The sequence below is a fragment of the Terrapene carolina genome, unplaced genomic scaffold (genome assembly GCF_002925995.2).
Source record: "Terrapene carolina triunguis isolate 2854851 unplaced genomic scaffold, T_m_triunguis-2.0 Scaffold66, whole genome shotgun sequence".
Taxonomy (NCBI): Eukaryota; Metazoa; Chordata; order Testudines; family Emydidae; genus Terrapene; species Terrapene triunguis.
In genome coordinates, this window is record NW_020664417.1 from 4,298,874 (window position 1) to 4,324,752 (window position 25,879).

General features: G+C 41.2%; 1 protein-coding gene across 1 annotated transcript in view; it reads right to left on the reverse strand.

Annotated features, from left to right (window-relative positions):
- Nucleotides 1-25,879, reverse strand: part of TNIP3 (TNFAIP3 interacting protein 3) — a 97,796-nt gene that overhangs the window by 12,625 nt on the left and 59,292 nt on the right. The window contains exons 4-12 of the mRNA XM_024212764.1: nt 23,688-23,774; nt 21,709-21,792; nt 19,590-19,655; nt 18,130-18,255; nt 12,290-12,418; nt 7,876-7,995; nt 4,581-4,706; nt 2,971-3,024; nt 1,749-1,907 (exon numbers count right to left, since the gene is read on the reverse strand). Coding sequence (XP_024068532.1) covers nt 1,749-1,907; nt 2,971-3,024; nt 4,581-4,706; nt 7,876-7,995; nt 12,290-12,418; nt 18,130-18,255; nt 19,590-19,655; nt 21,709-21,792; nt 23,688-23,774 — 951 coding nt within the window. The remainder of the gene's footprint in view (nt 1-1,748; nt 1,908-2,970; nt 3,025-4,580; nt 4,707-7,875; nt 7,996-12,289; nt 12,419-18,129; nt 18,256-19,589; nt 19,656-21,708; nt 21,793-23,687; nt 23,775-25,879) is intronic.

The window sequence follows — 25,879 nt, forward strand, 5'->3', positions numbered from 1 at the left end:
AAGCTCAAGGAGGAAAGCCAAAATAATCTGGGACTGATTCCAAACTGCAGTGAGAAACATTTTACAATATTTCAAACTCTGATAAACAAAATGATAAGTGTATTTCTAACAAAAAATTACCTGCTTCCCCACAATTTTCCTCAGATTTCTTAAGTTTGAAAGCATAAAAAACACATTTTGCAAAGTTAAGCTATAATTGCCTGAATAATACATTTAATACGTAACATTATATGCATAAATATAGGATTTTAAAATTAGTAGGTTCTTATTTTAATTTTTTGTTTAAAGTGTAATTTAATATTGTTTTACAATAAAATAAGCTTGCTTGAAAAATGACATTTTCATAAATCATTCTACTACCCTTACTCATGTTGAGTAATAACTTAATCCTCAGGTAGTCCCATTTAAACACGGCTATCCTGGAGCAAGATATTACTAAATATGCATCAAGATGTCAAAATTTGGCCCTTCGGGCTTTATAGCATAGTTATGTATCTTGCTACTAGTTCATCTCTTTGCATAGAAATGTTTGCATGCTACATAGAGAGGATATGATAGTGCAGTGTTGTACAAAGTCATCCCAATTATGGGATGGCTACATTACTCATGAATGACAAAACCATACGAGAGTCAAGCAGGTTGTCCAAATAAATATGGTGATTCACTACATACAACAGGAAAATTTGACATCATATTCAACAAATATTTATTTAGGCCAACTCCTGCTTTCATACAAGTCAAGAAAATAATCACACTGATCTTAACAGGATTAGCATTTGGACCTTTGTTGTCACTATTATTTATTCTGAATGCCCAGAGATGCTACATATCTCATAGAACAAATCCATGTTTATGAATACAGGTTAACCATGCTGTACTGTAGAAATGAGACATGACTTGTGATGGGATTCTGAGTTGATCTAAATAATAGTGAAAAAGTCTACTCAAACTTCCTGCGTAAAATTTATTTTCAATACTATTAGATATTTTCTAATTAAATCAAATGTAAAATAACCCCCTTTTCCTTAGGAACATTATATATAAAATGAATTTCTAAAGGCTTAATTATTTCTCTCTATTCAGAGAAAGCATAAATTGTACAAAACCTACAGGGGTCAGTTTTAATGAGATCAAGTTGGTGAGATATGTAAGTATGTCAGAGATCTGCTCAGGACAGCACTTGAGATAAAGCCAAGGCTGGGGAGAAAAGATGTCTTTTAGCCTTTGGGCCCTGCAGGGACTGATCTCGCCCTCAGCACCATTCGGGCACACTCAAGAAATGAAGAGAAATCCCTGTAAGGACTTTCCCTCCTCTTTAGCCCACTTCTTGGGAAAATCTGCAGGAGGCAGGAAAGTGGGACCAGAGTTACAAATTTAACATGAAAAATTATAGGAGAAAACAGAAACATCAAAGAGAGAAAAGAGTTTTTCAGATGAGGCTTGAAAAGAAGTGCGGAATCAAAGGCCAGTCTAGATTTCACAGAGCAGGACTTATTAAATGAAGACTGGTGATTTGTATGGAGAGAGGCAGGGAGAGAGACTGAGCAGAGATCAGGCGCAAGGCTGGTTCAAGTCCATGGACAGCTTTGAAAACACAGAGGAAACATTTCATCTGGATCCTGAAATGGATTGAGAGACAACCAAGCTGGTTGAAGAAGAGGGTGGAATGAATCACTGAAAGGATCACTCATGTAAGGTTGCCATGTTCTAAGATCTGCAAAATGATAATTGACAGAAGTCCTACTCACAGGGTGCTGTTGCTGATCATACATGCCCCGTGATGCCATATGTACTCGAGGGTCTTGGTAGTGGAGAACTAATCCACAGTTTCCATAATTAACACAAGATGGAAGGAACATCTGAGGCGGGAAGCAGCACCTCTCAGATGGCACAGGGAGGTCTTTTGTCTGTAGGAAAAAATTTTTTTTTTTTAAAAAAACATGCTACTAGCTGCACCTGTGGATCAAACAGAATGCCAATACAAATTAACCACTGAACATTAATAGTGAAGAAGGGTCCAGACCCATAACTGGCTACAAGGCTTCTAATTTAACCTATTCTGAATGTTGATGAACAAATAAATCTCTCTTGATACAGCATCTTCCGCACATCCTGCTAAGGACCATCGAAATTTTTCTGTTGGATGAAGTATTTGATATCTACCTTGCAAGCACTGTTTTCTGGCACCAAATGACATTTTTATCTCATGTAGTAGCACTCACTGTTCAACCAATACTAACCACATGCAGACTTGCTTAACATGGAACCTGGTTAATAAATAATATGGATAGTAATGAGCCAAATCTTGAGGTCCTCACAGTTTTTGCTCTGTTACTCAGGCTTTACTGAAGCCCAATGAAATCAATGGAAATATGCTTTTTTTGCTCAGACTGACTGAGCAAAAAAAAAAAAAAAAAAAAAAAAAAAAAAGCTGGAGTCAGCACCTCACAAATTGGCCCAATCAAATAAGCACTTTGCACTGATATACCTAGAACTTGTCATGAACCCTCACAAATATCATCAAATCAATCACAGACCCTTTATTGAATGAATTTGGGCCAGAGTTAATACAGTGAAACATGTTTATAGAGAGGTTTACAGGGTACACAGGCATTGTGCTGAGCTTCTGCAAACAGGGGTGAATTTAATCCCTAGTGAACTCCGATATAGTGAAATTTGCTCAATGGATAGCATGCCTGTAGCAACCTCCACATATTTAGAGAAAGTTTTCTATGGGGAACAATGAGTTTATTATTATGGAATGCTTTCAAAGCTGATCCTGCAGCCCTTACTCTCACGTATAGTCCCAGTGACTTTGGTGGCACAACACAGGTAAGAGCTGAAGGATCTGGCCCTTAAGAAGGAGAGATGAGTACCTTAGAAGTAGGGATTTACTCTACTAGCTCATAGAAGCCTTGAAACATTTAATGTAAATGCAAAACACAAGGTATTGAAGAGGCGCACACACACCTGTTGCTTTAATTGCTTCTCTAGAAGTTCCTTTTCTTGCCAACATGCTTTTATCTGTGGAGAAATAAAATTTTCACTGTGATAAATCAACCCTCTTGACTGCCTGTCCCAAAGCTGCTTCCAACACAACTGTCAGTTAATCACAGAAGACTCCAAGCATTACACATACACTGGCGCTCCTACAGCACTGGGGCTGGAACAACTCCCACGTATGTGCATATTATGATGAGATCCTCACTGGCTCATGGGCCATCTACAAGAAACTACTTTGTGTGTGCATGACACAGAATGCCTCTGCTATCCCTGATCACATCACTGGAGAGGAGTAGGTGGTTCCCCCACGTATTGGTGTTTTACAGTGATCTCCCAACACTGAAGTGAAGGGCTGTCACACCCTCCTATGACCATTGGAAGGAAACTCTATGCAGCCACTTCTACTCCCTGGCTGGGCTCTACCACAGCACAAATATCAATGAGAGAAATGGCTTTAAAACCATCTGAATGCTTTAAAACATTCCCAAGCTGATTAAAATGTCATTCATCCACAGAAATACCCAATGTCTACTGAGTGGGTAACATACTAAGGATGTCCATGCTATTCCCGTGTGCTTGAATGCCTTGGATGGCACTACTTGTAGCATCCCTAACAATTTTGCATTCAAATGAAATGCCGCCTTCTGTGCCATACAACTTTAATAATATTCTCTCATTTGGGGCCTTATTCTGTGCAATGCTGAATATCCTGCTGGGAGGTGCTAAATGCCCTCAACTCCCAATGAAGCTAATGGGAGCCATGGGCACTCAACACCTCTCCAGGAGGCACTCAAGTACCTTATGAGGTATCAATCCCTTGCTTCTTATGCTACAGTAAAATCCAGTGTCTACAGTACTGCTTTGTGGGTTGATTAAGAATCAGCTAATACTTCTGTGGTTAAATCAGGAAGTCCAGAGGGATGATAGTACAGCAGAGTACATTCCATAATGACTTGCCACTTATTGCAAAATGTTGCTCAACTTTTGTCACAGAGAAGTCTTGCGATTTCATTATTTTTTAGAAGAGATTGTGAAAGCTCAATATTTTGTACGTGCCATGATTTCATTTCAGCTTCTCCCATCTCAGAACATTGACATCACACTGGAGATAAAAAAGGATTTCCCAATGACTCCGTTCAGACTGCTCAATTAATCTGAACTAGGACAAATTCTGCTCTGGAGTAACACCACCGTTTCAGACAGTTACAGGTCACCGTAACAGAGCAGGACTTGGCGCCACACATTTTTTATTTCCAGGTTTGGGGATGAGGCTGTTTTTCTTATATCAAGTGCATGCCAACAAAACAAATAAAAAGGGAAAGACAAAAGAACTGTGGTTTAAGAGATATTGAACAGCCTTTTTAATAGACACTCCATCTACTTAATTTGGAAGAAGTCTCTAATAATTTCTCATCTCTTTACAACATTTCTTCAGAATGATTTCATCCCACGTGGTGACCTCAAATAAAATCCAATGTCAATTAAAGGAAGTCAAAAAGTCTTGGGTTGTATGGAAAGTGAGAAAATAAAAATAAAATGCACACGTGCTGGCAATGGCAACTTTCTTTAAATCATACCTGAGAATTTAGCTTGTTCAGTTGGGACTGTGATCTTTCATTAAGTTTTTGCAGTGCTTCTTTCTCTTCATTAAGTCTTTCTCGGTCAGATCTCTCCTTTTTAAAGTCTTCTTCATATATCTGTACCTGAAATTATTAATATTATTTATGAAATGTATTATGGTAGTGCTACAGTGATCCAATGTTTCCATTACTCTTTTTTTGTTTTTTAAACACATTCCAAACATGTACAGAATTCATCCTAAGAGGCAATTCTCACTGGAATTCTACAACCATGATCATTTCCTGTGTCATTTTTACAAATTAAGCGACAAGCAACTGCTAATTTACAGAGCACTTTTTAGACTGATCCCTTCTATTATACATCTACCTTCAACATTTTTTCCATGCTTTTTCTAGCTTTAGTCTGTTTATCTGCATGTGATCCCACTCACAAATAATTCACAATCTCAGTATTTGTGGAATATTGCTATATTTGAATGGCTTTATTGGGGACTGCCTTAGACGTGATTAGCACTAAGATTCCAAATATTAAGGGTGTGGAGTCTTCAAGATGATTCAAATGCTGATTTAAGATACAAATATTTTACATTTTTCCCCATTTTCCAACCAGCTCTAATGATTAGCATCTTCAACTTCCACTGCTGGATCTGCTGGTTCTTACCTTGCCGGCGGTATTCAGGACCTTGCAAGGGATAGTTCCTGAAATGCTAACATGAGGATATATAAAACTGAGCTTATCACTCGAACAGAATGATGGGCCAGAGGTAAGCTGGGACCTATGAAGCATCTCAATGATCCCTTACCTGATGCACCATGAATTAAAAATGTTTTTGCTATTAACCAGCCAGCATTTTTATACATGCAGCACTTACGTCACAAGTTAATATTACTGCTGTTTCTCTGGTTCAGTGAAGAAATGCCATCAACTGAACCAGAGAAAGTGAAACAAGATAACTTGTAAATCACTATCTACATTACCTATATATAGCTGGCAACATCAGCAATACTCTTTAGACACTTCTGCCAGTGCATGTAGGCCTATCGGTTCTCTTTCTGCATAAAGTTATGCATAAAAGGCCTTTTCAGAGTGTCAGCTCTACCACATTGTCCCCTCAAGGAGGCATGCCCAGTGTCAGCTTGTAGCACCTTGGGAGGAGGCACAGTCAATAATTCCTGCAGAGAGTCATGTCCTATATGTTTCAGCCCATCTATGATCAACCATCACCCCTCCACAGCATCAGCTGTATAGCAATCTGTCCTGTCATGCTCACCCTGACAGCCAGGTAACCACATGATCTGTTAAAACTCTGGGACAGCAGATTGTGCTACAGTTCACGGTGGAGTGACTTATGATACCCCTTTGCATTATAAGTTCTGGTGCCCTGAAGAAGAGGGGGGGTGTTACATAGACTGTGTATCCCTCACCCCCCTGCTTCTCCCTTTTCCTTTGCCCCTCCTCTCTTGTTGTTCAGAGCTTAGCCCTTCTGTCCCAGCCAGGGATGGGCCAAAGATGGCTAAGCAATGGAGATATGCTATCATATAGATGCCTATCGCCTATCCTCCTCCGCACAAGTCTTCTGTTCCCCTTCATGTTGTATAAGGTCCAGAATGACTATACTGATGTCTACAACTAGAAACATATATTAATAAAACTGACCGGCTACATTTCAGTTCCCCCAGGAGTATTTTGAGAAATGGTGTACGCTATTTTATTGTCTAGCAGAATGAAATAACCTAATTACAGCACAATGCAGTACAAAATTCTGCTCCCCAGCATGTGACATACATTATATTAGAGAGTCAAGTCTGGCTCAACTGGTCAAACGTGACAGAAACAAGTATTTTATCCCATGTATCTTCTGATCATGTCTATTCGTGTTTCAATAACTTTGCCTAACACTGTACAGGATGACAGACCTACAATTTAAAAATATAGGTACTTTTTAGGTGAGTTTAAACTGACCTGTTCCTAGATAGAGAGAAAACAAACCAAAGAAAATCATATCTATTCCTCAAAACGATGACTGAAATACTGATAACCTCCAGCTTCTCTGACAACAGCAGAGTTTTCCACAAGTTGAGAGCTTCAATAGCTCAGACATAGGTCAGGGGTTTGTTACAGGAGTGGGTGGGTGAGATTCTGTGGCCTGCGTTGTGCAGGAGGTCAGACTAGAAGATCATAATGGTCCCTTCTGACCTTAAAGTCTATGAGTCTATGAGGTTTTCTCTGCAGCCAGTATGCAGGTTGTGATTTGTGTCTGCCTGTGCTGCATCATTCTTCTGAGAGACTGGAATACTGAGATGTGCAACATCCTGGTTTTCCAAGAACAGGATTCTTATATAATTCAATACAGTGCCAGCTCACAAGAAATGAGGACAGGCAGAATGCAAGAGATCAATATCAGACTAATCAATAACTCTTGAAATATATAATTCATTATGGTAAAATTCAGCCCTGTACAGATAGCTAGCACAATGCCTATGACCTTCTCATATCCCACATAAGCCCTATGTGATGTTTTAAGTGATGCTGTGAGGGATTGCAGATTTCAAACCTGGGCCTCCATGTCCCCAAGCAGTGCCCAGACAGCAGCCACTAACTGACAGCTCTCCAGAACTAGCAGGGATGGGATCTAACAGGACTCTGGACCACTAGAGGCTCTGCCCATGAAGTTCCTGATTGAAGCAGATGTCCAGCTCCAGCAATTGGCCCAGACACATGACTTAAGCCAGAAGGTGCACAGGAAGTTGTCTGAGCAACTGAAAAAACTCCTGATCTGCTGCTGAACTGAACCCTAACTCTTGACTCTGGTATGACCCTGGCATTGTTCCCTGACTCTAGTTTGATCCTCGATACACGCTCTGATTTTGGCTTCAGCTTGACCCTTCGCACAGCTCTCTGACTATGACTCCAGTCGTGACCCTCAGTGTGACTCCTAATACTGATTCTGGATCCACTTTTGGTGTGATCCAAACCCCAGCTCTGACTCTGGTTTTGGTTTTTGGCTTCTGACCCTGGTTCTGACCACTAGGTCTAACTGCCCACATCCCCGTCCCCACAGGGTCATAGACCTTGTGCTGGTCCTCAGGACTGAATTTCATCCTATGACAATGCATACCACTGCGATAACAGGATCTTAGAAGCATCATTTTATCTGGACTAGACTAAAGCCAGACTGCTTCCTCCTTTCAAAATCAGGATAACAAGTTAACAAGAACACAGTTTTTAGGAGAAAGGGGGAAAAATAGTACAGTCTTAAACTCAGTCAGACTGATTTCCAGGCATTCTCACCTGCTGTCTGAGAACTTCCAATTGGGTCCTCATCTCTTCATGGTTGCAGTTCCTGTCAGACTTATCCAAATGAGGCACAAAAACGGACGGGTGTTGCTTTTGCAGTGCATCCAGAAGGGCCTGCAACAACATGGATTCACCACATCAAATGAATTCCTTTTTAATCATTACAATGTTGGCATCTCTGACTGAACAGATTCAAGCAAGTCATGACTTGCTTTTGACTGCATTTATAATTGTCACAGAGTTCATGTGGTGTATAAACTGTGCGACTAATATTTAATTACCCAAATTTTCAAAGTGACCACATTCCAGCTTCTAGGTTTGGGACACTATCATTCTGGGAGACTCAGTGCTTAGATTGCAAATCAAGCCATTGCAGGTCCATCCAATTTACATTTACCAATGCCTTTGCTTGTGAAAAATCAGAGTTTTGGAAAGCCTAGAGAAACTTTTGAAAAAAAATGTAGGTTCCTAAAGATGGGTTCCCAAAACTAAAGATTTAAAAAAAAAACATTTAGCCATTATCTAGCAAATAATGGCTACAGCAGGGACTGAACCAAAGACCTTTAAGCACTGAAAGTACACATTTCTACTGCATGAGTTCAAAATCCTTTAGCTTTAGGCATGCAGGAGGTTGCATAGTCCGTATGGCCAGCCACTAGAGGGAGTCATGATTTCACACACTACACCGTTGTATTACTGTTGCTCTGCTTTTCAATCCAACCCTGCTATGATACTTTGCATTACTTTCCCTTACATTATTTTTTTGAGATTACTGTATTCCAGTTATTCATAGGTTTGGAATCATCTTAAAACGATTGTTTCTCCTCACACTCTATCACCAGCTAACAAATGTCACATTCCTTTATTATTCTGACATAGCCATTTGGTGTCGTCCCATCTCAACCTCTGTCAAGGAGACCATGGCTGTCTCAACATTATGCATTTTTAAAAGATATAATTCCTGGTAATTGTTTCAGACTCCGCCCCTTGTCTGAACTGTTTAGAGTTACCATCAAACAGCCAACTATCAAAAGGCTCCCAAGGAGTTCATAGAGGAACCACTCCCTGATGTGGATGTCACTGAATTTTTCTCAGAATGCCCAGTAGAGTCCATCTGAAGTGACCTCCTGTTGGCCAGCTCCCATACAAGGTCATAAGGGAGGGAAGACTGATTTAGGTCTGGTCTATACTACCCGCCTGAATCGGCGGGTAGAAATCGACCTCTCGGGGATCGATTTATCGCGTCCCGTCGGGACGCGACAATCGATCCCCGAATCGGCACTCTAACTCCACCAGGGGAGGTGGTAGTAAGCGCCGCCGACAAAAAGCCGCAGAAGTCGATTTTGCCGCCGTCCTCACAACGGGGTAAGTCGGCTGTGATACGTCGAATTCAGCTACGCTATTCACGTAGCTGAATTTGCGTATCTTAAATCGACTCCCCCCTGTAGTGTAGATGTACCCTTAGAGAGACAGAGGGTGGGCAGAGCAGGAGTTACAAGGAGTTCCAAAAGCACGGATGGCCATAGTAACCCGAAGGTTAGTATTATGTGCCTTGTCTTCCATGAAATAGTGACAGTAAAACTATAGTTATAACCTATAGCTTCCCAAGGAGGAAACTGAAAGAGGAGAGAGGATTTTTAATCTAATCCAAACTGCTGAGCTACCTTGAGTACTGTCCTAATAGTTGTGCCATTTGAGAGGCACATATATGTGCAGGGTTGTGTGAATGAGGTTGGATGTAAAGATGAGAGAGTATAAAAATGCATTCAGCTGGTCAACTTGTAGATTCTCTGTACAGTATCAAACTTAGTGGGGCAGCCTGCTCCTCTGAGTTACAGTTATTCTGGACCATTCTATTCTGAAATGATATTTCACTACTGTGTACAAACAATAAAATTAACGGACAGCCAAATATCTATGGCAACCCCCAGCCCAACCGGAGCAGTATGTCCTAATTCTCTGCAAGTGTATCTGCAAGATATACTCCTGTTAAAATAAAATTTAATTACAAGTTGGGGATGGGGTAGAGGGAGGCAGGGAAGAGACTTTGTAAAGCTTAATGGAATCACAACACATTTGAAAGCTAAAACACTCTCCTGGTCTGTTCCCAGTCAAACCCGTTCTTTTACATATGATTGTTAAGTATAGCTGCTTGGGATGAATGTGAATGAAATCTGGTTTTATTTTCCCCCTTACCCATGTGGTATACACCTGTGCCTTGTTGACAATATACTTGCACACAGTGGTTCAGGCTCTCTGATTCAAACATGAGCCTATTTCATTGTTCCTTGATGAGGTATTGTTTCCCCATTTCTCTGATTTTTTTCACTGAATTTTATGTCTTCGGTCTCCTTTAATAAATCAGTCACCAAGCTTATAAAGCTTATTTGTCATATCCATTTTAACTCTGCTGACTTTATATACACCTTTAAAATAAAAACTTCGATTAGTTTTTTAGGTGGCAACAATTCCAAAATACTTTATGTCACAGATCTGTGCTAGCTCCAGATCAGCTCACCACAAACATAGGTGGAAGTGGAGGAGATTAATTGGAAGAACTTAGTGAATTTTCCTAGTATATCGGAATTAGTCACACATCTGTGCTGTAAATAATTTTGTGCTGATCCAGTAGGAGAATTCACAGATTATTCTGTGGCCCTCAACAGTTCTCATTTTTATAGTACCTGGAGAGGAGGAGGGTGGGAGAAATCTACTGTTTATGTATTAAGCTACAATCTAAAATATGCGGCAACACTGCTTCTCAAGCCATCTGAAAGAATTGCTTTTATGCTGTATGCAAAATAAGTCTGTGCTTCTCTATTTATCAATTTATTTCTTTATTTCTAATTATGAACAGTTGCCAATTCTTGTAATTTTAGAACAAATCTCATGATATTGGGTGCTTTTCTTAAAGACCCAGGTCCCAGAGTCATGTGATGATGTGAGAATCTCAGCTTTCCCCCCCCGGAAGTTTCTAGACATCATTGTGTGGAGAAAAAGCTGGAAAATGTGAACTCTAAAGGCTTGAAAAAACAAAGTGAATAAAAAGAACTTTTATTTTTAAAATCTCATTATTTTGGGGCAGTCTAACTCAATTTTTGAATGCATGGGGCTGGCAATACTGTGGACAACAGTTTCTATGTACACTAGTGAAATAGTTATAGAGGAACCCAAATACCAGGTAAACCAGAAAGAACAATTCTCTCTTGCACGCAGTGAGTTCTGTATTATAGAGCAACAGGTATCTCACTGGTAGCACAGCTCTTCCCAAATGAGAATATTTTCCTCCCTCCTCCTCAGTCCCAACCACACTACAAGACCCTAGCAAAACAGAACAATATGTTCCAGTAAATTATTTTATGAATAGGCCTTTGGAGCTGAAGTCACACAAAGTTCCTGTGTGAGTCCGGTCAATGCATTTTGAAGACAGCTAGAGAAACCACAAGTTCAATCAAATTCTTTTACAAGGCAACATGCATTTTCCTTGCTTTGAATTTAGCCTATGCATCATTCAAAGTTACGTCACAGTAATTTTTAAGAGCAGCATATTTCCTCAGGAAGCTTTTGTGGTTTACCAAGAGGTACATTGTTAGAAAACACATCTTGCTTTCTGTGATCTCTTGATTCAACGTTTACTACATTTCCCCCTTTTTAAAAACAGAATTTCACTGGGCGCTGTCTGGTGGAAAGGATTTGGATTCTGAGCTGTAAGGCAAGAGAAGGAAGGCGGTTGGGTGCCAGGAGAAAAAGACTGTGGTGAAATCTTGTCCCGAAGTAATAAAGAGCTTTGCCATTGACTTCAATTGGAGCCAGGATTTTACCCTATAAAGCTGAGCAGGGAATGGAGTAATGTTGCAAGGGGGAGAACGGGATTATGTCTGGGGCAACATGGGTTAGGGATCAGAGGAGAGAGTGGAGGGAAGAGACAGCCGATGTCAGATAGAAGAATTTGAGAAATGAACATTGCTGAGGCAAGAGGATGACTAGGAACCCACAAGGTGCTTGAGTCAGGTTGGGAATCTGAAGCACAGAAGAGTGTGCGTGAGAAGCCAAAACTTCCTCCAAAGCCTGCCTATAGGAAATTTATATTCCCCTTCTTAGTACAACTGTCTGTTAACAGCAGCTGACTGTAAGGATGGGCTCAGATAATCCCTCTCCTGTCTCCATTAACCATAGCTTCCCATGCTAAGGCACACAGATTAGTAGTGATCAGGGTTCCACTGCTATGCACCCACAGCAACACAGCAGATGAGTAATATGGGAGGAGAGAAGAGCACGCTATTTTCAACATTCAGGGTCTTCCACACTGGCATTATCTGGCAGCAAAGATCCTTGAAATAAATTCAGGTCAAAGATACAAAAAATATTAAAGCAATGTTTCCCATCTCATACTTCTCTTTGTCTATACCTTGTTGAGGCGACTTATTTCACATTCATAGTACTCTCTCTTTTTGGTCACTGAAGCTTTTTGTTCCTTCAGGAGCTTGTTCTCTTCCTTCAGTTCATTCAATGCTTTATTTAGGATTTCTTTTTCTTTCTGGAATGTAAAAACATATAGAAATATTGATAAGGTTCAGATGAAATTTTTTTTTCAAGAATGTTTTCAGAGTATCTGGCGGATATGTTGCACTTTTGTTATTCCAAGGAATTGTGCCAAACTACTGGATGGAGAAGCAGGAAAAATAGTGGGTAGCTGGAGCCTGACACTATAAAATGTGCTGAGATTGCGCTGCGCTGACTACTCACATGATGAGGAAAAAAAAGACAACATACCAGACCAGATTCTGACCCCTTCGTGTACTCGGGTTGCACAAAGGGACCTTGAAGCCAGGTATCAAAACAGATGAGGTTGCAGAGAGATTATTACTCCAGTTCTACATTATAATAAGTCCAGCACAGGAGGTGTCCACAGCTAGGGTTGCCAGGCATTCAGAACACCAGGTCGAAAAGGGACCCTGGTGGCTCCTGTCAGCACCACTGACTGGGCCGTTAAAAGCCCTGTTGGTGGCGCAGCGGGGCTAAGGCAGGCTCCCTGCCTGACCTGGCTCTGCATAGCTCCCAGAAGCGACCGGCATGTCCCTGCAGCCCTTAGGCATAGGTGCGATCAGGGAAGCTCCATGCGCTGGCCCTGCCATGAGCACCGCCTCCGCAGCTCTCATTGGCGGAAAACTGCAGCCAATGGGAGCTGCAGGGGGCGGTGCCTGCAGGCTCGGGCAGTACGTACTGCGCAGAGCCGCCTGGACGCTCCTCTGCCTAGGGGCCGGACATGGCAGCCGCTTCCAGGAGCGGCACGGCACCAGGGCAGGCAGGGAGCCTGTCTTAGCCTCACTGTGCCGCCAACTGGGAGCCGCCTGAGGTAAGCGCTGCCCAGCCAGAGCTCACACTCTAAACCCTCTCCCCAGATTGGAACCCCCTCCTGTACCCTAACTCCCTCCCAGACCCCACACCCCATCCCCCTGCCCCAGGTTGGAACCCCGTCCAGCACCCAAACACGCTTCCAGACTCTATACCCCGTGCCCCCTCCTGCACCCCAACCCCTTGCCCCAGCCCAGAGCCCCCTTCTGTACCCTGAACCCCTCATTTCTGGTCCCACCCTGGAGCCAGCACCCCCAACTGGAGCCCTCACCCCCTCCCACATCCCAACCACCCGCCCCAGCCCCGTGAAAGTGAGTGAGGGTGGGGGAGAGCGCCAGGGAAGGGGCAGGGCAAGGGTGTTCGGTTTTGTATAATTAAAAAGTTGCAACCCTATCCGCAGCATAGGCTGGAGTGCAGCAGTGCTCCAGCAATCCCTGGCTAATGAAATGGGTCCTGTAATAGTTGACAATTAAGAGCAGACCTGAGGTTGCTCTACATTGCAAGAGAGGCTGAATCAGCTCCCAGCCTGCTCCAGGATCAGGGAGCCACCAAAGTAGCTTAAAGTTACCTTTGTCCCCACCCTAGCCATGCGTACGATGACCAGATGTCCTGATTTTCTAGGGACAGTCCTGATTTTTGGGTCTTTTTCTTATATAGGCTCCTATTACCTCCCACCCCCGTCCCGATTTTTCACACTCGCTATCTGGTCACCCTATCATGCAGAGTGGAGCATGACCACACTTAACTATTGCCCAATTAAGGAAAGTATCCCTAATTAGGACAGCACTTTTACCATGTTATTTTTAAGATAGCATTGTAGGGATTAACATGACTGGCACATTAAACATACAGTCCAATTCTGATTTCACATCACATCTACAGTCTTACTGGTGTCTGACTGTAAAACACCATTGGCTTCAATGCATTTACTGAGTGGATTTACCAGCTAAGTGGAGCTGAGATCAGTATCAAACTCCCAGAGTGACAGTACTGTACAAGCTTCTTCACATTGCTCTGAAGGGTTAAAACTTTCCTCATGAGCTGCTTTTGTCAGACTGAGTTAGATCGGAGTTATTTTGACATTTTTCTAATTTAATTTTAAAAGCTTGGGACTTCTTGTATAAAAGGAAAAATAAAATTAAGAGATTTTCTGAGTTCTGCCGTTTTGGACAATAAAGAAACAAACGATAACAAACCTAAACCCACTGTGATCAAGCACACCGGGGGCCATAAAACCCATTCTTATGTGCAACAGGTGTGCCTCAGTGCAGTCAGCTACTGTTTTATATACGGTATTAAAATGCCCACCAAAAAAAAAAAAAAGAATAAATCTTAATGTGTACATCCACCCACTGAAAAAGCACTTTGCAGGCTTACATTTACTGATAACGTGGCTGCATTCCATCACTATACCCCAAACTAGTTGGAACATTTAATTTCTTCAAAACAATTTGTAATTTTAGCAGAGCATCTCCTGATTAGTTAATTACAGATACATGAGTAAATTGGAGCTTGGGTTTTTTTAAGCTATAAAAATTCTAAAAATCCTTATAAATGTTTTCATCTCTTCTTGCCTCGACGATTAGTATTATTTCTAAGGCTTCCCCCATTCCTAAATCCCAACCAGGGGTGGTTCCAGGCACCAGCGCATCAAGCACGTGCCTAGGGTGGCAAGCCGCGGGAGGAGGCAATTTGGCGGTGGGTACGCCGAAGGCGCGGGACCGGTGGACCTCCGGCAGGCATGCCGCCGAAGGATGCCTGACTGCCGTGCTTGGGGCAGCAAAATACATAGAGCCGCCCATGATCCCAACAATTGCAAAATGCTGGGGCTCCCCTTCTGACACATACAAAAGAACATAACCATATCACTACCTCATTTAACCAACCTCCTCTGGTTCTCTACTCAGTTCAGATTCCAGTTCAAAATTGCCATCCTTGTTTTAAAACCCTCCATAGACTTGCTCCAGAACAACTCATTGACCCCCTACCCCTCTCCCTGCTCTTCTCCTCATTCTCTCTCTCATGTAAACACAAACCTCCTCTCTGTCCCTTCACTCACCCTCACCACCGTTGATCTGAGAATCTTTTCTGCAGCTGTACTTGTGGCACCTTAGAGACTAAGAAATTTATTAGAGCATAAGCTTTCGTGGGCTACAGCCCACTTGCTTATGCTCTAATAAATTTGTTAGTCTCTAAGGTGCCACAAGTACTCCTGTTCTTTTTGCGGATACAGACTAACACGGCTGCTACTCTGAATCTTTTCTGCAGCTGTTGGTAATCTGGGAAAGCCTTTCATCTCTTTGCCTTATCAAACTATGCATTTTCAGATCCCACTGGAAAAACACATCTTTTTGTCCCTGGATAACACCCTTTTAATGCTACTCTCCTTCTACTATCTTTATGCGTGTTTTATTTTAACTCTGCAGACGATCTGAAGTTTGTATGAAGGATGTTGCCAAGTTGTGTGGTACTGTGTTGTACATCCTTTAACCCAATGGTTCTCCAGCTCTTTCATTCTTTGGACCACTTCATCAGAGAAAGATCCTCTCATGGACCAGCCTTCCTTAGTTCTCAAATTGTTTTGTTCTTCAACCTCTATGTGGCTGACAAAACACAGTTTGAGAATCACTTGTGTAACTCATAGCAGCATCAATTATTGTCTCTGCAGATCATGCTCTGCATTCCTGACTGCTATGGCCTAAGTTAATGCAAGACAAGCAAATGATTACAGGAAACAATGTATTTGCTTTGTTTTTCCTGAACATGAAGCAGCCACTTGCAGATGCAAGTTCCTCAGTTTTAGTTGTTATTCAATTGCACTCAGGGAATCTCTTTTTAAAGTTTTTTGTTCTGTGAAGCTGACTGAGAATATTCTAAATTGGAGCCATATCACTTAGCTGTAATTGGTCACACACATCACATGGAATTGTTTCTTTAACATAACAGAGGAGCAATTTCTGAGGTGAATACTGATATTCACTTTCTGTGCATATTCATGCCAGTGAACTGGATTCCTCAAATATTTGTCGATAGTGAATTCTAAAGGGGCACAAACACTCTTGATGGAAGTGCTTTTACTAAAGCACGTGCCTAATTTAAAGTATGTGATTAGTCTCATTAGGCACATGATTCAGTACCTTGCTGAATCGGGGTCTAAGACTAGAGACTACTACTGAAATGTTAAAAGAGGAGATGAAAAGCTTTACGTACAAAGATGTGAGTTTATCTTACGGCAGCCAATAACAAACATTAATACAGGTACAGTGGAAGTGATGCATTCCTCCAACTGCGTCAGTGTCTCATGTCATCATGTTTTGCATGAAAAACACAGAACCCTGACCTGACTTCAAGTCTCAGGACCTGAGCTCGCAAACACTTATTAGAGCACATAGTGTGTATACTATTGAACTACTCCGAGTAGTCAGCACTATACCAGATAGTGTTTGCAGGACTGGGCCTAACAGTAGTAAGTTAAAGAGCTCCTTAAATATTTTTATATGTATTTGAAAACGTGTTGTTAAACACACAAATATATTTACTACCCTAAATTATCATTAAGCATTTTGTGTATGTATCCCTAAATTCCTACAGTAAGAACATAAGAACGGCCATACTGGGTCAGACCAAAGGTCCATCTAGTCCAGTATCCTGTCTTCTGACAGTGGCCAATGCCAGGTGCCCCAGAGGGAATGAACAGAACAGGTAATCACCAAGTGATTCATTCCCTGTCGCCCATTCCCAGCTTCTGGCAAATAGAGGCTAGGCACACGATCCCTGTCCATCCTGGCTAATAGCTATTGGTGGACCTATCCTCCATGAACTTATCTAGTTCTTTTTTAAATCCTGTTATAGTCTTGGTTTTCACAACATCCTCTAGCAAGGAGTTCCACAAGTTGACTGTGCGTTGTGTAAAAAAATACTTCCTTTTGTTTGTTTAAAACGTGCTGCCTATTAATTTCATTTGGTGACCCCTAGTTCTTGTGTTATGAGAAGGACTAAATTACACTTCCTTATTTACTTTCTCCACACCAGTCATGATTTTATAGACCTCTATCATATCCCCCGTAAGCCGTCTCTTTTCCAAGCTGAAAAGTCCTAGTCTTATTAATCTCGCCTCATATGGCAGCCATTCCATACCCCTAATCATTTTTGTTGCCCTTTTCTGAACCTTTTCCAATTCCAATATATCTTTTTTAAGATGGAGCGACCACATCTGCATGCAGTATTCAAGATGTAGGCATATCATGGATTTATATAGAGGGAATATGGTATTTTCTGTCTTATCTATCCCTTTCTTAATGATTCCCAACATTCTGTTCGCTTTTTTGATTGCTGCTGCACTTTGAGTGGATGTTTACAGAGAACTGTCCACAGTGACTCCAAGATCTCTTTCTTGAGTGGTGACAGCCAATTTAGACCCGATTATTTTGCATGTATAGTTTGGATTATGTTTTCCAATGTGCATTACTTTGCATTTATCAACATTGAATTTCATCTGCCATTTTGTTGCCCAGTCACCCAGTTTGGAGAGATTATTTTCAGCATTTTCTTTTATTGAGCATAAAGAAAATTCACCCACTTACAGATCAGTTTGAGAGGGGACAGGTGCACAATTCATATCAGTATGCTTCCACCCCCACGCCCCAAATGCTCTATTCATCAGCCCTCTGTCAATTTCCGGAGTGATACAGCCACAAGGAGTCACTTGCATTTCTAGAGATGGATCTCCGATCTGCCGCCTCCTCAGGAGCATAACACCACCAGGCAAGGAACCCGATACTCTAGTCTTATCTCACTGGTGTAATTCATCCCACGCTGTATCTCTTACTAGAGCAAACCCCATGTAACTCTATGGACACACACAATCAAGTAGGTAAAGTGCAATCCTCCTACCGCTTCCTGAAGCGGTCCATCTCTGGCCAGGGCTGCTTCACACTCTTGCTGATGCCGGTGCCTTTCTTTCTCCAGCTCACTGATACTCCTCTGTGATGCACTCAGTTTCGCTTTCACTTCTGCAAGCTGTAAAATGATCACACGCACTCACAACGGGGGGTGATTGAGGCAGAGGACACTGAGCGGTGCGGTATGCCCCAGGCTCCTTCAAAACCTTTCTACTCTCAGTACGCAGCTAGACACAGAGAAGGAGCCAGAACCGTTTGTACGTAAATAAGACACCCCCACCGCCGCCGCCTTTTCAGGTCTCTCTCTCATGAAAAATTTTAAGCACTTTGGCCCTGGGTCAGATCCTCAGCTATTGTAAATCCAATTAGCTCCAATGATTTAGCTGCCAATTTACATCAGTTAAGAAGCAGCCCCTCTACAGATTTCCCATTTTAATGCTCTTTTTTCTTCCCCATCATGGGCTCTTTCTGCAAAAATGCGCCTCATAATCCAACTGGGGGCAAAATGATCATGCACTGATGGAGACAAGTCATTTGTATTCTCTCTGTGTATAAGCAATTCAGAAAAGAACAGTGTGGTCTATTAATAGAGCTGATGGGGGGGCAGAAATCAACATTTTGTCTTTGGTAGAAAACAAAAATAAATGGGAATTTCTTTTTCCTATAAGGCAGTTAGAGGCAGACACTGATGGAAATTATGATTATTTACTTAAAAGAAGAAACCACTCAGGTAGCCGAGTTTGCTAGCCAACTAATTATGGTGTTTTCAAAAGAAATGTCTGTGGCATAAATACCCCAGTATGTGAAAGGAGGGAGGAGGAGACTACCACTTGTTTTAACAAAATTCTTAATAAAAGAAAAGTAACAGTATTTATTTAAAATAAAAGAACAAGAGCTCCTTATACAGTATAGCCTCTCATGTGGTAAAATCCACCCAGGTATTAGAGCTAGTGGAGCAACCTTCAGCTTCCCCTACCATGTGTACCAAAAAGGGGATCTCCATGCTGGTCGTTCATAAACCAACCTAGAAGGTAGCATAAGGGATGGCACAGGGGCATTTGATCTGTGGTTGTGCAGATGCAGTGCCTTTGGCACACACTGCACACCTGCAGATTAATTCTCAGGGAAGCATGGCTTAAAGTGGGCACAGTTTTCATGATCTTCTGGAGGACCCTTGTTTTGATGACCACAATGATCCTCACAGGACTTCAAAGACCACTTTGAACCTTAGCTCCAGTAACAGATTGCCAGAAAACCCATATACACATTACTTGCTATTTTATGTTCAAACTCTCAATTTTTCCTTTACGTAGGAGGTGGGGGTGGACATAGAACCCACTAATGTTTTTATGTTATTTTTCAAATTATACCTGTAGTCTAGTTTGTCTTTAAGGATGGGGCTGCTGTCAGCTGGTGGCACTTTTAGAGCCCAACAGAAACAATCAAACCTACCTTTATTTCATAGTGCTGTTTCATACTTCTAAATTGTTGATCCCATTGCTTGTTCACCTCCAGCAGCTGCAATTATCAATCAGTAATTCTCAGTGAGCAACACTTGCCTGAAGTGCATTATTACATAGTTTAAACGGAAGCTAACAAAGGTGTTCAGCATCTCCTCATCATCTATGGCCAATTTACATTCAAGAAGAGAAAGACCAAAGGCTGCCAACCTTTGTGGCATGTCTTTCATTTCTTTGATATTTGCATTCCAGAATACAGTCAAGGTGGAAATTTAGGCCTGGTCTACACTGGAGGGTGTGTGGGGGGGTCGATCTAATACGTGAATAACGTAGCTGAAGTCAATGTACTTAGATCTACTTACCGTGGTGTCTTCACTGCAGTAAGTCGACGGCTGATGCTCTCCCGTCGACTCCGCCTGCGCCTCTCGCCCTGGTGGAGTACCGGAGTCGACGGGAGAGCGCTCAGCAGTCTATGTATCATGTCTAGATGCGATAAATCAACCGCCCGCTAGATTGATCTCTGCCCGTCGATCCAGTGGGTAATGTAGACAAGCCCATAAACTGAGGCTTTCCTCATCCGTGACATTTACATCACTCTGATATGCAGTAAATTTCAGGTGACTCATGTTTAACACAGTAGCAATGCAAATAAACTACCACTCCCAATTTCTTTTTGAAGTTACATACACCTTTTTCCTTGTTTAAAGTTCATTATATCTTGCCAGGTATATGTGATAGGTGTAGTTTTAGATGTTGCAAACCCCACTTGCCTTACTCATATGAAAGTGCCATTGAGTTCAGCAAGACTATTTCCATATATAAAGTGAACAGGGATTGGCTTTTATCATAATAGGGTCCTACCTAATTCATGGTCCATTTTGGTCAATTTTACGGTCCTAGGATTTTAAAAATTGTAACTTTCATGATTTCAGATATTAAATCTGAAATTTCACAATGTTGTAATTGTAGGGGTCCTGACCCAAAAGGATCTTAGGAGGGTGTCACAAGATTATTGTAGGGAGGTTGCAGTATTGCCACCCTTATTTCTGCGCTGCTGGTGGTGGCAGTGCTGCCTTCAGAGCTGGGCAGCCGGAGAGCGCTAGTGCCAATAGCAGCGCAGAAGTAAGGAGGGCACGGTGTGGTATTGCCACCCTTACTTCTGCACTGCTGCCTTCAGAGCTGGGCCCTCAGCAGCAGCTGCCACCCTCCAGCCACCCAGCTCTGAAGGCAGCAGTGCAGAAGTAAGGGTAACAATACTGCAACCACCCCTAAAATAACCTTGCAACCCTCTTTTGGATTGGGACCCCCAGTTTGAGAAACACTGGTCTCCCCTGAGAAGTCTGAATAGTATAGGGTAAAAGTACACAAGAGACCATATATTTCAAGGGGGAGACCAGATTTCACGGTCCGTGATGTTTTTTTCACAGCCGTGAATTTGGTAGGGCCCTAATCATACACGTAACTGGCACATAAAAAGTTAGCAGTGAACCAATACAAATGGTTTACACTCCTCAAATATGCCCCCTGGAAGCATCCTGAGATCCAGCACATGGATCACTGTTTAGGATGGTCACAAAAAGAAACATTCCCAGTTTGCTAGGAGTCAGACACCCAATAAGCAATTTGTTGCTGCTCAACATTATCCCTTGGCATTACTATGAGCATTAATAAAGTTTGCACTAATGTCTTATAAATCCCTACTCAGGGTTCAAGAAATCATTAACCTTCAGCTTGGCTACGCCACCTTATATCAGCACATTATTAGTGTGTTTTCAGCCCCAATTCTGCAAACATGTATGTTCTTGCTTAACTTTATGTATGTGAAACATGCCAATGGCTTTAGTCACATGCATAAAGTTAAGTATATGCATAAGTGTTTGAAGGATTGGGACCTTATTTCAAGACAAACTGTGAGGCAAGAATATTTTGGTTCCAGAATGTAGGACTAGCATTCCACAAGAAAATCATGGCCCTGATTCTGCCACTGACTGAAGAGGAACTGCTAGAGAAGTAAATATTAATCAGTGTGAGCAACAGTAACAATTTGAGCCCTATGATTTCCTGCTCTGGAAGACCAAAAATTATAATTTCACAATAGTATAATCAGTTACCTCTTGTCTCTGTCTTTCCAGTATTCTGATCTGTTGTTCAAGGGTATCTGTTGGTATCTTCTTCTTTTTTGTCAGTAACGTACACTTTCAAAGGAGAGAAAAAACAATATTTAAAATAAATCCTTCTAAATAATACCCCCAAATTCAGTATTATCCTATAGAGCACTTATCTACCTTACATGTCAATTATATTAATGTTTATAAAGCAATTTGAAGAGGGAAATTTCTATTTAAGTGCTAGATTTACACTACTGTCCTTTAAATCTCCCTGGCAAGGCAAAAAGGCCTTAAATTGAACAAAAATGTAATTTACACTCACTTGCTTACTCTGTGGTGGAAATGAGAATTGTGGCCAACTGAAGTCAATGGAGCTATGCCAATATAAACCAACTGAGATTTTAGCCCATTGTGTATCATATTGTGTTATGGGGCAATTCTTTAAAAAAGCAGTTTGCAAAAGCCAGCAAAAGTCTAATGATTTTCTTCAGCTTTCTACATTCATATTTTGCTTTTTATTTTAAAGATACTGTGTATTAAAGTATTGTTTGCCTGCCTCACAACTAATAAAGGTGCTGTGCTTCATACACTTACCACTAGGCATGCTAGCAGGCATGAATAGTCCCATTCATTCATGGGCATTAGTACAGGAAGCATTATTCCCAGCAGTAAGTGTTTGCAGGAGTGAGCCCATAATTAGACCCATAATGGGTTCAAAATATACTTCATAGGTCATTTGTAGCCAGTATGGTTTCAGGCAAATCCTCATTTTTATATTATTAGCCCAATAGATCATAATTTCCAAGAAGCTATCACAGGTTCTCATAACAAACCATGATGCACACTAGCTGCATGTAGAAACAGAATTGTAATTGGAATAAATATACATGACACAGAAAACCACATTGGCCATGTCAAATGCTTGGTCATTGAAAGTGTTGTTTTTAATTCCTCCCCCACCAAATATCCAGTCAGTAGCCTGGTTTTCAGACCAAAACTGCACTGTCAATTAGAGGTCTGCTAGGACCTAATTTTAAAGCCTGATCTGTATCCGACTAGACCACAGCCAACCTGAACTCAAGTCCAAGCATGTCAAGTTGTTTTCATTCCTGACCCAATCCCGACACTTGTAGTCAGACCCTATCAGGTTCCAGTCGGATTGCAAGGGTCTAGCTGCTGCCCAGATTCCATTTTCTTTACCTTGTTTCCTCTGCAGAGCTGCCAGGACTAATTACCCCCCAATCCTGCTCACCCTTCTGTGACCCAATCCCTTGCTGCTCCTCCCCAACCTGTGTCAGTGCCACTGCCTCATCCTTGGAGCTTGGCCTAGGGGGAGCTTCCCACTCCCCATGCCCGCGATCTATCTCTGGCTGCCTCCTGCCCATGGAGTCGACCGACTGGTGGTGGAGTTTCCCACTCCTGCCAGCTGCTGTGACCATACTGCGTGCACTGCTGAGCTGGCACAGCTTGTCAGCCCAGGCAAGTGAAGCACAGCCTAATACAGAATTCTCAAAATCTACCAAATACATTTTGCATATTCTTTTTTATTCAATTGATAAATATATACAGCTTTAAGGACAAATTGTGATTAGTTTTAAATGTCACAGCTCACACTTTCCAGTAGAGAAATACAATGCTAGTAAATTCAAAGAATGCTCCGGTGCCTGTGGCTCAAATCTTGGTATAGCTAACAGTGCCTCAAGAAGCTGCCTTGTTACCATGGCAATTGGCCACGCCATGGATCAGCTTCTTAAAGAAAAAAATTAAAGATTAAAAAAAGTTTCTAAAAGATCTATAGCATTCCAATATCACCTTCGTACATTAAAACAGAATACATTCATTCTGACAAGACTATTTTACCACACAAGCCTATAATGACCCATCCACAAAGTGATAGCTCTAAATGTCTAATTAGTTTGCACATTTCCATTAATTAAACAACATGCCACTGATACTGCTCCCCATCAGAAATGCTCACTTACCTGTAACTGGTCTGCTGAAGTTTCCGAGCCATTCATGCCTGTCTGTGGCAGTTGAAAGAGGCTTTGGATGTCTGTTTTACTGCAGGTCTTTAAAAGAAGGCAAGCAAATAAAATATGTACTTTAACCAGGTGGGGTTGTCCGAAGGGGCGGGGGGGGGAAGTTCTATTAAAACATGTGTCTCAAAAACTTCACAGATAATGTTCCCAACTAGTTGTGCGTGTGTGGAAGCAACACGGAGTAAGATATAGGTGATGGAACTCTGATTTAAACCTTTTTTGCCTTCTATACAGGGGCTTCCCAGAATGTCTCAAGCATGCTGTCTGTGACTAATGTATGAGACAGGATAGGGCTTTGTTTAGTGTGGTATGTAAATTGCAATCCCTTCCTTTACTGGTTGATTCTCCCCTGGGTGAGGAACTGGCAAAGATAAGGGAAGGAAAAATAAACTTTCAATAAATAGCTCTAGGGACATGGCTTTCTTTTCCCCAGTACCAGAGATATCTGTTTACAATTGGAACCAAGCCCTTTGGCATGCCTGAATATAAACATTTTCTGACGTGACATTAAAACACACTGTATTTCCTTATAAGGGAGAAATTGGTGAGTCACTTAATGGAGAATACCAATAATGCCTGTAAAAACTATGGGGAAGAAAACAGCCAGCAAAAAGAACAATAAGTACAGTGAAATATACACGCAGCATTTCATGCTTTTACAGCCTGAGGGTGAGTTTTTCCCCCTTGAAATAGTTCTATAATTGTGCAAAGACACACGCTGTTTTTCTTATTATCTTTAAGGACCTAATCCTTCCAGTTCTTGTCATTTATCAGGTTGTCTCAATATGGATTTAGAAGCCCGATTTAAGGTACACAAGTTTAATCATTTTAGTCTTAACTTCTAGGTCTTAGTTTCCCATCCGCAAATGGGGATAACTATACATAACTAACCTCACAAATGAGACACATAATTAAATGTTTCTATGGCATTTTGATTTTTTTTAGATGGAAAGCACTAGACAAATACAAAGTACTATTTTTTTTTCTTCTAAAAATTCTGAATAATGATGGTGTTGGAGGGAAAATTTAAAAGAAAAAAAAAACCCTTTTTCCTTTTTGTGGGAAGATAATAGGTTTCTCAGGGAAAGGAACAAACGTAATCATATGAAAATTGATTTAAGATAACATAGTTCCTTGTAAAAACCTTCAACTAAAAAAAGAATTACTCTAACTATAGACTTTTAGTGAAACACTGGACTTTTTACAGCCGAGCGCCAGACATCATCTTGGTAATTTATGATGAAACAATTTCTGTATTGTAGAATCTCAAGCTCCATTTGAGTGAAATGGAACTTCCCACAAAAAATAACTGCACTTCAGTTACAATCCAGTCATCAGGATTAAACTTTGTATTGCCTGGAATATGTCTCAAGGGCTTTTTTTTCCCCTCTAGTTTTTCTTGGCACATGTTGAACCATGCAAGATTCTGCATGCTAACCAAAGTTTCTTGATTAAAATCTTCACTAATAAAATGACTTTCTGAGAAACAGCAAAACATTTTTTCCTGAAATCTTGGTTTGTTTCCTTGTCTTGTCCAGTTGAGGGTCAGTTTTCCAACTTTGTTAAAGTGGTCAGGGATCCAATAGGGTACAACCAAGGCATTAGGAAAAAGGTTTTATTTTGATAAGGACATTTTGGATTGTATACAAAATTTATTCTGACCACCAAATAAAATAAATAAATAAATATGTAAAGGTTTATAGAATGACAAAAAGGACTTTGTAAAGGGAGGAGAAGTGAAAGTATAGTTTTTTGCCTAAAATTCAAGCCAGTGAGTAATTCTCTTAAAGCTACAGAGCATATACTGTACTGATCACAATTTTGGAATAATTTTGTCTCAGGATTATGTTGTTGTTTATATCATGGAGCTTTAGACATCTGGTTATGACCAATGAACAGAATATTTCAAGGGGCCTGACAGCACTTTGAAGCAGAAGGTACTTGAAATATTGACTCGATCAAAGGCTAACATTAGGATGACCTCCTTCATTCTGAGCCGTTTTTACTTAATCTTTTGGGCAAATATCAGTTTTTAGTATTACAATTACAACTTTTTGGTGATGCTGTAGTGAAGAACTACTTTAGCCTCTTGACTGTGTTGTACCTTGAGACCTCACCTATGTTCAAGTGTGAAA